The sequence below is a fragment of the Penaeus vannamei genome, chromosome 23 (assembly GCF_042767895.1).
Source record: "Penaeus vannamei isolate JL-2024 chromosome 23, ASM4276789v1, whole genome shotgun sequence".
Taxonomy (NCBI): domain Eukaryota; kingdom Metazoa; phylum Arthropoda; class Malacostraca; order Decapoda; family Penaeidae; genus Penaeus; species Penaeus vannamei.
In genome coordinates, this window is record NC_091571.1 from 25,160,718 (window position 1) to 25,173,217 (window position 12,500).

Below are 12,500 nucleotides of genomic sequence, written 5' to 3' on the forward strand. Positions count from 1 at the left end.
GTGTGTGTGTGTGTGTATGTATATATATATATGTATATACATATATGTATCTACACACACACACACACACACACACACACACACACACACACACACACACATATATATATATATATATATATATATATATATATATATATATATATATATATATATATATATATATGCATATGTATATGTATATATGTATATACATATATGTGCACATACATACATACATACATATATATATATATATGTATATATATATATATATATATATATATATATATATATATATATATATTCATAAATGTATGTATGTATGTATGTATGTACAGTGATACCGAGTGTGATCTTAAGATTCGCCATCCGCGGAGCCTCCTCGTCAGTTGGTCTCCATCCTGCGAATCAGGTCCTTGACGCTCCCGCCAGAGGCCGGAGGATTCGCGGGCTTCGCCGCCGAGGGAGGCGCTGGGGGACCCGATCTCTGAGGTCCCGCCGGCGGCGAGGGTCTCCTTGCCCCAGGAGGCAGCACAGGCATCTTGGGAGAGTCCTTGGGCTTCTTCTGAGTTGGCGGAGGCGGTGGCGGCGCTGCCCTCACCGGAGAGGTCTTCTTCGGCGTCGCGGGCTGTCTGCGTCTGCCGTCGAGAGACTCGCTGCTGTTCTCACTCGAGGACACCTCCTTGGAGTGGCTCGGCCTCCCGATGACCTTGTCCGGGGGGAAGAAGGGGTTGTCCTTCGTCGTGGGCGCTCGGTGGATGTTGTCTTCGCTCTTGTGCGGCTTGAGGGTGTGCGGAGGGGGGCGGGGACGGGCTTCCGGGGTCTTGGTCCCGCAGGCGGAGACGACGTCGGTGGAGACGGAGCGGCGGTAGTTGGGCGGCGGCTCATCGAAAGGAGGAGGCGTGCCCTGCCGCGAGTTTCGATTTCCGGCGAGAGGATCCACGACGAAGCGGCTCAGGGGCATGGACTTCTGCGTGACGTAGGGCGGCCGATGAATCTCGCGTTCGGGTGTTTTGGAGGTCTTCCGGGCGGGGAACTTGGGCTGGCTCGCCTCCCGATCCGGGGTCTTGGACGACTTCGGGCTGAACTTCCTCAGGGCGCTCACCAGACTCGTCATCGACATCTGCGACGACACGGGTTCCTTCGTGATCACTTCCTCGTCGTCGACGACGCAGCCCGAGTCGACCGAGAGCGATTGGAGGTACGTGGGGCGATCGAGACCTTCATTGGATTTGTGGTAGAGAACGGGAGAGTCCGAAGGCAGCTGAACCTTCCTCCTAAGGTCAGGAGAGTTCTTCGGCGTGATCGTGACGATGTCAGTCACCAGCTTGTCATCGGCGACACCCCACGTGTTCGTCTTGGACAGGTCCTTGTTGAAATCGACGTCCACTTGACAGATTGTGGTCCTGTCCCCTCCCTCTTTCGCCTCGACTTGACGGTGAACCGCGTGCTTCTCCTTCCCGAGGGGCCCGGCGGACACGACCCAGTGAGTGAACTTTGCCATGAAAAAGCAGCAGCAGGAGTCGATGCAGGAGGCGCAACAAGGGACGCTGGATCTGACGCGAGATCGACCCCGTTTTTCCCACCATCTGCGCAGAAAGTCGAACATGCAGCAGAAGATGATGACCATGGCCAGCAAGAGGAAGAACATGACGATGATGGCCTTCAGGACCGGATTCACTGCGGGCGGAAGTAATGACCTTTCGTCAGACTTTGCCAGCACCTATTTTATCGGCGTTCAAAACGTTTCAAAACTGAACTTCTAGGATATGATTATAGAGCATGACTAATGATTCTAATATCAACTAAATCTCTAAATCAGTTCTTTATGAAAGACAAAGCAAAAAACGGAATAACGCTGCCTACTTCGGGGTTCCTCCATGTGCCCGCTGTCGTAGGAGCCTCCGAAGCCAAAGCCTGAGCAGTCCGGAGGGCCGAAGCCGGGGTCGCAGTGACAGTTGTTGTTGCTGTTGCACACGCCGTGGCCAGAGCAGCCGTTGGGACACTGAGAGACGCCGTCAGGTTCTGCGATGTCCTCGCACCTCTGCTTCACGCACATCTGTTTTAAGGAAGTGTTTGAGTGAGAGACAGTCAAAAGGTAGAAGCAGAGAGAGAGGGGGGGGGGGGGAAGACGGTGAGAGGGAGAGGAGAGAGAGAAGGGAGAAAGAGAAAGAGAGGGGAGAAAGAGAGAGAGAGGAGAGAGAAAGAGAGAAAGAGGGGGGAGAAAGAGTGAGTGAGAGGGGAGACAGAGGGAGAGAGAGAGAGAGAGAGTGGGAGAAAGAGAGAGAGAGAGTGGGGGTGGAGAAAGAGGGAGAGAGAAGAGAAAGAAAGGAAACGTTTCAAAATGATGCAATTTACCAATAAACACAAAACACGAAAAACGCAGTTCCATTACAAGATCATAGCGTACCAACGAACACAACACATACCTTGTTCACGCCACAGCTGGAGCCATCGGGAACCAACCAGAAGGCACTGGGTATGTGCATCGATGCCAAGACGTAGTGGCACTTGCCTAAGTACCCGTAGTGATAAGTGCCCGTGAGCATGGGCTTGCTTGTAGCTGGGAGACAGTGCAGGGTGCCACAGGGGGCGTTTCTGGAATGGTGTGGGGAATGGGATCATGGTGATGATGGCTATGGTGGTGATGATGATTGTTATAGTGGTGGGGATGGTTTGGTATGATGGTGGTGATTGTGATGGTGATGGTACTGGGCTGATGGTGATTGCAAAGGTGATGGTGATGATGGTACTGAGATGATGGTGATTGCCAAGGTGATGGTGGTGATGATGGTGGCTATAATGGTGGTGGTAATTGTGATGATGCTGTTGGTTATCATGATGCTGGTGGATATAGTGATGATACTATTGGTAGTTATTGTGATGATGGTGGTAGCAATGGTGGCTTTTAAGGTAGTGGTAGTAATGATGAGGAAGGTGATGATGGTGATGTAGGATATGATGATGATAAGAATATAAGATAACATCATATTAACAAATATAACAGTAATTGATAAAAATGGTCATAGCAGAAATAATCTCTATACTCTTCATAATACTATCACAATTAATACTGACAATGACAGTGGTTAAATGATAATGTATATATATTGCAATCTGTTATTTCCCGTTTCAGTTCACTTGACTTTTTTCTATGCTTAGTTTAAGAACCAAATAAGATACTGTATCTACAAAATGCACCGCTGAAAATAGATGACATCACAAAGAGATATGATTGTAGTTAAACTTTTTTTTTTTTTTTTTTTTTTTTACATATGCCTCAATGATTCTCTTCATATCAATGTCCTGGACAAGAGGTATCCCTTTAGGTGCTGTCACACTAGCACTTTTCCGTTAATTTTTTTCCAATTTTCTTGTTTTGTCCATTTTTTGAGCTAATTGTCGATTTTCAAGTCAGACTATAATGATCGTTTCCGTCTGAAAACCTTTCCGTCAACTTTTTCAGCCAAGCATAGTCAAATCAAGAATTATATTCGAGAATTTTTGTATTTATGTTAAATAAAATTGTAAAAAAATTGACGGAAAAAGTGCTAGTGTGACAGCACCTTTAACCGCGCTTCCATCTGTTATCAAAAAGTACAGTCCAGGCGAAATTTTTTGCGAGACGTGTTTCGAATCCTATCTCGAATAATCATATAATACAACCTTTGCTCGTAAGGGGAATTTCGAAGCTTTATATTGCCCGTAACCGAGCATCATACATCTCAATGCGGGAAAGGCTAGATCAGTAGCAACTCGAGGAGGTTATGACGTCAGATTTTAATGACGTCACAAAAGCTGCGATTCTGCGATTGATGATGGTGATAAACTTTCACTCATATCGGTTTTATGAAATTACGTCGCTAAGTCGCTACCAGCACGAAATTCGTGCACTGCTGGACGAGCGGTGAATATGGTCGATCATTTTTATCTTTCCGGTTTTCAAAGGGGATGGACAATAAATATTTTAATGGTTATATTTTCATTGAACAATCATCAAAATAACCCTGTGGCTGAGAAGCGTGGGCGGTTATGTTCATACATGAATGACTCACAAGTGGGAGTCAAGCCATAGGCCTGGATTTTTTACTCAGCTTGAAGGAATTAAGTATTTACTTTTATTGATACCTCTATGCACTCCATGAATGAATGAATGAAAGATATTTTATTTAATGTTTAGGATATCAAGCCGACAAGACTTTATTAAGTCAAAAACGCCTGAAAATCCATTGAAACTAACTCTGTTGGATATTGTTCAAAATGTAAACATGAACACGTGCTCTTCTAAAAATAGCCTGGCCTGGTATCCTAAACATTAAAAAAATACCTTTCATTCATTCATTGAGTGCATGGAGGTATTAACAAAAGGAGGTATACTTAATTGCTTTCAGCTTAGTAAAAAATACAGGCTTTTGGCTTGACTCCACTGCGAGCAATTCCACTTGAGAATCATTCATGCATAAACATAATCGCCCACTCTTCTCATCCACAGGGCTATTTTGATCATTGTTCAATAAAATATAACCATTAGAATCAACATTTTCAATACATTTTGAAAACTGGAAGGATCAAAATGAATAATAAACCCCATGTGCTTTTTCCAAAAACAGAATCGCAACTTTTGTGACATCAAAATCTGACGTCATAACCTCCTCGAATTGCTACTGGTTTAGCCTTTCCCATCTCAATGCACGTCTCCAAGTGTTTCGAATCATCATATAGGACAACCCTAGTTAGTAAGGTTCAAGGGGGATTCCGAAGCTTCATTTTGCCCTTAACCGAGCATCATACCTCTCACTGCACTTCTTTAGCTCGTTCAGACTGCTGTCCCTGAAGCCGCAGTTGCCGTTCGAACTGCCGTGAGTGTTGTACTTGTAGCACTTTTCATCAGCACTGGAGGTCGTCGGCCCCCAGACTGTCCTGCAGCGCTGCTCGTGGCTGCCACACTCTCCCCTGTGACAGTGACCCTGGGGGGGGGGGGCGTGTTCAACTTTTGTTCTGGTGTTAAGAAGTGGGTGAATGCTCGAAACACTGACTAGTTTTGGTTCGATGTGTTCATGTGCAGACAGATTTAGGACAAGGACAGATATAGATTGATAGATTGCAGAGATGGATAAGCAGATGGATAGTGAGATAGGAATGATTAACACGATCATGAACGGATGGATAGGCAGAATTTTTTACAACACGCAAGTCCTTCTCGCAGTCAAATAGACAAATAGATAAAAATCAACTCCGCTAGATTTCGTACCAATCCATCGAAGCACAGTTCCCCGTCCCGCTTGAAGACGTCCGCGGGGCAGTACTCGGAGTCCCCGGCGCAGAATTCTGGCAGGTCGCACTCGGACAGGGATTGCCGGCACAAGGACCCGACTGGCAGGGGCTTGCAGGTCTGTGGGACGAAGGGTAGCATTGGTGTTGTTATTGTTGTGGTTGTTCATATGAGGACATATTAACATTGCGCTCTTTAGGTCTTGCTATATAGGCTCTCTCTCTCTCCTTCTCCTTCCCTTTCCCTCTCCCTCACGCTTCTCTCTCGCTCTCTCTCCAAATAATTAAATAAATATATGTATATGTGTATGTCCCTTTCCCTCTCCCTGACCCACCGCCGCCCGCCCTACCTCCGTGTCGCAGCAGGCCCCCGAGGCGCAGGTGGCGTTCACAGCCAGCATGCAGGTGTCGGGGTCGCAGCAGGGGTTGTCGCAGAACTCCGCAGGCCCGCAGTCGCATTGCTCCCCACTCTCTACCACGCCGTTGCCGCAGCCAGGACGCGGGTAAATCTTCGTCGGGACGTTCTTCAAGCAGTCGAAGCCGGCACTGGAGAAGCTCTGAGCGAGGTACATCTTGCTGCAGGAACTCCAACCCATGCTGGAGTTGTAGGCGCTGCTGTGGGCGGGAAGGGCGGTTCGTGGGTAAGTGGGACTAACTGTATGAGTGACTGATTACGTAGAATGGGTCATTGCTAAGTCTATTAAAAGTAACCAATTAGCTATATTAAAAAAAAAAAAAAAAATGTAGGTAATTCTAGAGGAGATGGAATATTCGTTTTTTCCTATATTTTCCCCTTACCCCCTACGATTTGGGGGGACACGTGGGGAATCGAGGGTTTGGGGGGGGGGGGGCATACAAAGGTCTCCCACACAAACTATCGTAAAAATCCATTTATCGCAAAGATGAGCCAAACTTTCCCACAAAAATAACCGTTTTTAGGGATATTTGAAGGTATCGATGCGCCATACAATGACGTCACAACAAATTTTGAAGAGCGTAAAATGTGAATAGATTATAGAAATTAGTTAAATGAATTAATATAATGGTAATTAATATCGTTTGCAGAGCGTGTCGAAAATCAACTTAAAATTACGCGTGAATGTCTATCAAACTTTCTTGAGCACCACCTTCTGAGTGACATGGTTTGTTTACACTGACTTCGGCGATAAGCGGAGAATGGGACTTTGCGAGCGACAAATTTCGGCACTTTATTTTAATATTATGACGTAATTATGTCTTTCCGCGCTTTAAATTTGACTTCCCTGATTAGTTTGCATGTTGTTCTTCCATTTTAGTAGCATTTCGTGTTTGTTTACTGAAATTCTATATCCTCCATATTTACCAAAATGTAGTTACATGATACAGTTTCATCGGATGCATCTCCCAAATTTGGCTCTCATGGACTTGGACCAGTTTAGCTCAAATCACCCAATCCACAGTATTACAATATCAAAACACCTTAATGTTCACCAATACAATGTATCATTAGGGAAAAAACACCATTTCCATGCAATCTTCATACAAACGATAAAAGTAAAAATTATATTCGACAACGATAATGACAAGGTGTAAATGCGGAGGAAGATAAGATGAAGAAAGGAAACTAGAGCTGCGTCAAGGAATTGATTTTTTTTTTTTTTTTTTTTTTAAGAAAGGAAACGCACAATAATTTTTGAAATTAGCTTCAAGAAGAAGAGGAATCTCCAACATAAAAACTGCTTTTTGGGGCCATGTGTTTTTTTGTTTTTTTTTATTCATTTAATTTTTCCTTTTTTACGCGATCTACAAACTTACCTGCCAGTTTCTCCCATGACGCACTTGCTACTTTCGCACGTGCAATCTTTCGCGTCCTCATCGTGATGCATGCCTAGGTTGTGGCCCATCTCGTGCGCAACCGTCTGTGCAACGATGCCCACGGCCTCGTTCTTGTCCTGCACGACGCTCACGGAGGAGTTCTTGCTGTCGAGACGAAGGAATCTTTAGGCTTCTTCTAGTGTTTGTGAGAATATCTAAGGACTTTTCTCTCTTTCTTTTTAATTTTCCGATCCTTTTTTTTTTTGGGGGGGGGGCTTGAAATATTAGGGATTTCTAGGATATGTTCAGGAATTCTTGAACATCGGGATTTTGGAGACGGGTTGTAGAAGAATATCTAAAGGTTATATTTATTTTTCTATTTCATGTTATATATTTATCTGTATATTTTAGATTTTGCGGGTTGTTAGCGTTGTTAGTTTGCTCGATTTTTATTGGGATTTCCATAAATTTAGTTACATGATAATATAGGGGAATCTGATTCTCTTTACCTACGGACTTTGTTGTCTTTGTTTGTGTTGTTTTTCCCAAGCACTTTTTTATTCTGTTGTTATTTCTTTGGCTTTCTTTGTAATTATGTGTAAGAATCGATTTAGTACTTGCAGTTATATATGAATATGTATGTATGTATGTGTATGTGTGTGTGTGTGTGTGTGTGTGTGTGTGTGTGTGTGTGTGTGTGTGTGTGTGTGTGTGTGTGTGTGTGTGTGTGTGTGTGAGTGTGTGAGTGTGTGAGTGTGTGAGTGTGTGAGTGTGTGTGTGAGTGTGTGAGTGTGTGTGTGTGTGTGTGTGTGTGTGTGAGTGTGTGTGTGTGTGTGGATACAAAATCAGACAACAGGCATTTCAAGGACTTACCTGCACATGCCCCTCACGGTGGCATACCCGACGGTTGATCCCACGAAATCCACTCTCCTGCAAGAAAAAGATATTGATCATTTTTAAAATCAGGGAGTTATGTACAGGTGCTAAAATATCTATTGTTTTTGATTATGCACGAGGATATACATTTATTATTTTCATATGTATACACACATACATACGTATATACACACATACACATGCGTACACACACACACACACATATACACACACACACCTACACAAACACACACACACACCTACACAAACACACACATACATACGTACACAAACAAATGCACACACACAAATCTTTGAACCAATAACCATTACAATCACCAAAAACTTTAACCCTCACCCCTGCCCCCCCATCCCCCCCAAAAAAACTCACGTCAACAGCACAGTGTTGTCATTGGGTAAATTAGGCCTATCCTGAAGCAGCTTTCGTCGGTAGGCCGTGAATCTGGCGAGGAGGTCTTCGTGATTGTTTGTAACTGCGATTTTGTCGGAGTCGTCCCACACAATGAGGTCGGCGAGGACAACCACGACGCCGAGAGGGCGGTACATCTGCGGGCGTGAGGGAGAAAGGGCGTTGGTGATGGTGAATATTGATGGGGATGAATGGTGGGAGTGACGGTGGAGCAATGATGGTGATATTGTTACAGTACGTACAGTCTCAGAAAAGGAATAACTGGCATCTTAGCCCGGAGATTTTATTTTAGATTTTATTTTTCTATTCTAATCAGCTGACTCATTATGCATGTTTGTGCGTGTGTGGAATTTTAAGACGGAATACATCTGTTGTTTAAGGATAATGTTGTGGTAATAGTTATCACAGGTATAATAATTACAGGGGTAATGGTAACACTATTTGTGATCAGAATGATGATAATAGTGGAAATAACAATAAGGATAATAATATGATTACAGTTGATAATAAGAATGACGATGATATCGACTTAAAAACAGTAATGTTAAGAATGAGAACAATGATGATGATGATAATATCAATAATGGTGATGGTGAAGAGGAGGACAATGAACAACGACAAAAAGAACTAGTTATAACAATAGCATTAAAAATAAGGATAATGATAAACAAAGATAATAGAATTACAGAGAAAAAAAAAACATCATTTTCAACCCCAAGGCCCCCGCCCCCCGCCATCCGCCGACACTCACCGCGTTCACGATGTTGACCATGGCGCGGCAGCGAGCCTCCACCTTGTCGCCGAACTTGCGGTAGAAGCTGTTGTCGGCCACGAGGACCACCTCCACGAAGCGGGTCAGCTTGTCCGTCCAGAGGGGCCCGTGCAGCGCCCCGCGACGCACCTGCACCCACAGGGGAAGCACAGGTGTGGGGAAGAGAGGGGGATAAGATATGGTGTAGGAGGGAAAAGGGTGGCACTACTGATATTAACTGTAGAGAGTCAGGTTTGTCTCTTTATAGGGACGGCCATCAAACAAAATCAAAACGCTTTTTCGCTCACGCTCACAACAGTGGTGGGCAAAAGATCAACAATGGCCGCTGAATCAACTGTGAGAACCATGTCAACCTATTGCAAATCTCTCGATTTAGTTGCTGAAAAACGTCATGATGAAAAACGTGTTCTAAAGGTACAGAAAGCTTACCAGATCCTTTCTCTCTCTCTGATGGCTGGTCTGAAAGCCCCATTGGTTGGCCCATGTTAGTTTTGGTCATATTTATCTCTACCTAATACATACGCCGGTTAGTTACACAGGAGAGGAGTTGAATGCTACAAGTCACTTGAAACTTTCAAGTATTTTTCTTAATTTTTAAAACAAAACAGAATAATGGAATTTGGCATTCAACATACGAAAAAAATCAGAATTTAGCTATCTATTTGTTGGGCCATACTAATTGGTTGATGCGACCGTTATACACACACCTGGTGTTTACACATACAATGAATGAAAGGCCTACAAATCTCTGGAAGGGTACAAGTAAGTACTTAATACTGCTTATAATGAGACTGGTTCGTAGTCGTAGGATTAAATTTTCAAGAACTTGTGAAATTCTTTCTTGCTCGCTCTTTGCCTTTTAGGCCTGGTTTTATGAAAAGTTGCTCAAAACAAGGGTTTTGCCAATATTTTTCGGACGTTATAGCCAGACTTTTCTAAAATGTTAAACTTACATTCCCACGCAATACTCATCGTGATACCTTGAAAAGATTGAAGTAAATTGCCTGAAGTTGTTGAGAGGGCGGTGTAGCAGTCATTAGATTCACTCTTCATTTTGTTCCCATTTAATGTCTTACGGCCTTCGTTCAGAGAAAGTTTTCAAATCAAATAAACTGAAACTTAAAGTGAAAGAAGATACTCAATAGTAACCAGTCACCCACAGCATCCACCACCGCCTAGGCCCATGCCTAACCACGGGGAAATACATCCCCTAGGAAGAGTTATGACGGTATAACATAACCGTTTAAATTTTAGAATATCTTTATAGAAACTCTTACATCACTCCCAGGTGAAGGATCAAAGTTCTTGCGATTGATAGCCAAAGTCTCCTTCTCTCGGGGTCTTTTGGAAAACAATTAAAACTCAAATTTGGACCTTTTTGCTGTCCATTTGCACATCCAATAATAATGCAACTGTTAACCATGTCGAAGTTTCTTAAATGTGAAAAAGGATGCGAATCTTATATTAATCGAGAAAAAAGGGACGACGTTCGCGACAGACCAACACTTAATAACGAAGTTCGTGAGATTTTGTTGTTTTTGCCCACCACTGCCTCCGACTGATCACGTGACAGCTCTGGTGACGTTACGATGGCCGTCCCTATACGTAGAGGTAAATACTATATATATATATATATATATATATATATATATATATCTATATATGTATATTTGTATATATATATATATAGATATATATGTATGTGTATATATATATATATATATATATATATATATATATATATATATATATATATATATATATATATATATATATATGTTTTTATATATATATATGTATATTTATATATATATACATATATATATATATACATATATATATATATATAAATATATATATATATATATATATATATATATATATATATATATATATATATATATATATATATATATATATATATATTGAACAATATATACGTATGCGCAGTGAAATTACATCAGATCAGATACTCGTATTCTTATTAATAATTCTTATAATCTATAATTCTACTGACCAACTGCTTTGGCCATTACTTAGTGTTACCAGCATTCCAATCTTGAATCAACAGCGTCCTCTTCCTCTCTTACCCTGTGCGAAGCTGGCGGAATGTCGGGTTTCTCTTCGCTCTCTTCGTGCTCTGTGTTGACTCCTGAAAAGCCAAGACGCCAATGAAAAGGGTTGTGTGCGTTTGTTGTGTATGCTTGTCTGTGTACGTATGTGTGTGGGTGGTAAAGGGGGGGGGGTAAATGTGGGTAGTTTTTGTTTTGTGTGTGTGTGTGTGTGTGTGTGAGTGTCTCTGTGTCTCTGTGTATGTGTGTGTTATCATTCTTCACTCGTGTATTGTTATCTACAGCTTTCAGGCATCCTGTTTTCCCACAATACTTGTCAGACATATAATTAATTCCACGCACCACATTTCCCTGGAACAGACTCCACCTGCTCCCTCGAGAAGATCCTGTGGGGGCCCTCGGGGTTCCTTGTCCCTGGCAGAGGCTCCACGAGAAGCTCCCTGCCGGATACCACCACCACGCCCCTGGGGAGAAGGCAGAGGGAGGGACATGAGGTTCCTGGTTTCCTTTGGAGGAGGGAGTGGAGAGGAGAGGGCCTGGGGACTTACAGACGGGAGAGAAAGGATTCATGCATGCACGCACACATACCCAGACACACACTCAAACTCATACTCACACACTCACTCTCACACATTCTCTCTCTCACACACACACACACATATACTTACACAGACTCACAAACAAAAGAAAAAGCGAAAAAAGTATACTCAGTAATAAAAAAAAAAAAAAAAAAAAAAAAGAATCCACAACCTAATTAAAACAAAACAAACAAACAAAAAACAGAGGTGCGGGCCACCCAGCTGACCTGACTTCGCCGCAGAGGGTCAGGGCCGCCCAAGAGCCCGGCAGGTCCGTGACCGTCCCTTGGAAGTCGCACTCCTGTCTGCGCCTCGGGTCCTGGGGAGGAGGAGGGGGGCGGGTAAAGGGGTAGAAGCAGATAAAGGGAAGAGGGACGGGGGTGGGCGGGAATAGGCAGAGGATCAAACTGAAGAAATGTATAGATTTAAGAAATAGGGTAAGAGTTGAAAATATGTGCACACACATATATAATATATATATATATATATATATATATATATATATATATATATATATATATATATATATATATGTATGTATGTATGCATACATATGTATATGTATACGTATATACATATATATGCGTATATACATATATATATATATATATATATATATATATATATATATATATATATATATATATATATATTCTTGTAGTTCTTCAAGGTAAAGGGGCGCCCCTGTATCTTCTTGTTTCTTCTTTGGTAAAGCTACATTATAA

At 42.6% G+C, this 12,500-nt stretch overlaps 1 protein-coding gene across 3 annotated transcripts in view; it reads right to left on the reverse strand.

Moving 5' to 3' along the window:
- Window positions 1-12,500, reverse strand: part of LOC113820732 (disintegrin and metalloproteinase domain-containing protein 9) — a 23,295-nt gene that overhangs the window by 1,119 nt on the left and 9,676 nt on the right. Inside the window, exons 5-17 of one of the 3 annotated variants that reach the window (XM_070137796.1) lie at window positions 12,003-12,094; window positions 11,540-11,661; window positions 11,216-11,277; window positions 9,105-9,254; window positions 8,315-8,490; window positions 7,921-7,977; window positions 7,048-7,212; window positions 5,604-5,868; window positions 5,234-5,374; window positions 4,774-4,949; window positions 2,412-2,580; window positions 1,849-2,041; window positions 1-1,662 (exon numbers count right to left, since the gene is read on the reverse strand). The exon at window positions 1-1,662 is cut by the window's left edge and continues 1,119 nt beyond it. In XM_070137796.1, the coding sequence (XP_069993897.1) occupies window positions 368-1,662; window positions 1,849-2,041; window positions 2,412-2,580; window positions 4,774-4,949; window positions 5,234-5,374; window positions 5,604-5,868; window positions 7,048-7,212; window positions 7,921-7,977; window positions 8,315-8,490; window positions 9,105-9,254; window positions 11,216-11,277; window positions 11,540-11,661; window positions 12,003-12,094 (3,063 nt within the window). In that variant the 3' untranslated portion in view covers window positions 1-367. The remainder of the gene's footprint in view (window positions 1,663-1,848; window positions 2,042-2,411; window positions 2,581-4,773; window positions 4,950-5,233; window positions 5,375-5,603; window positions 5,869-7,047; window positions 7,213-7,920; window positions 7,978-8,314; window positions 8,491-9,104; window positions 9,255-11,215; window positions 11,278-11,539; window positions 11,662-12,002; window positions 12,095-12,500) is intronic. The other 2 variants (XM_070137797.1, XM_070137798.1) reach the window with 2 other exon arrangements.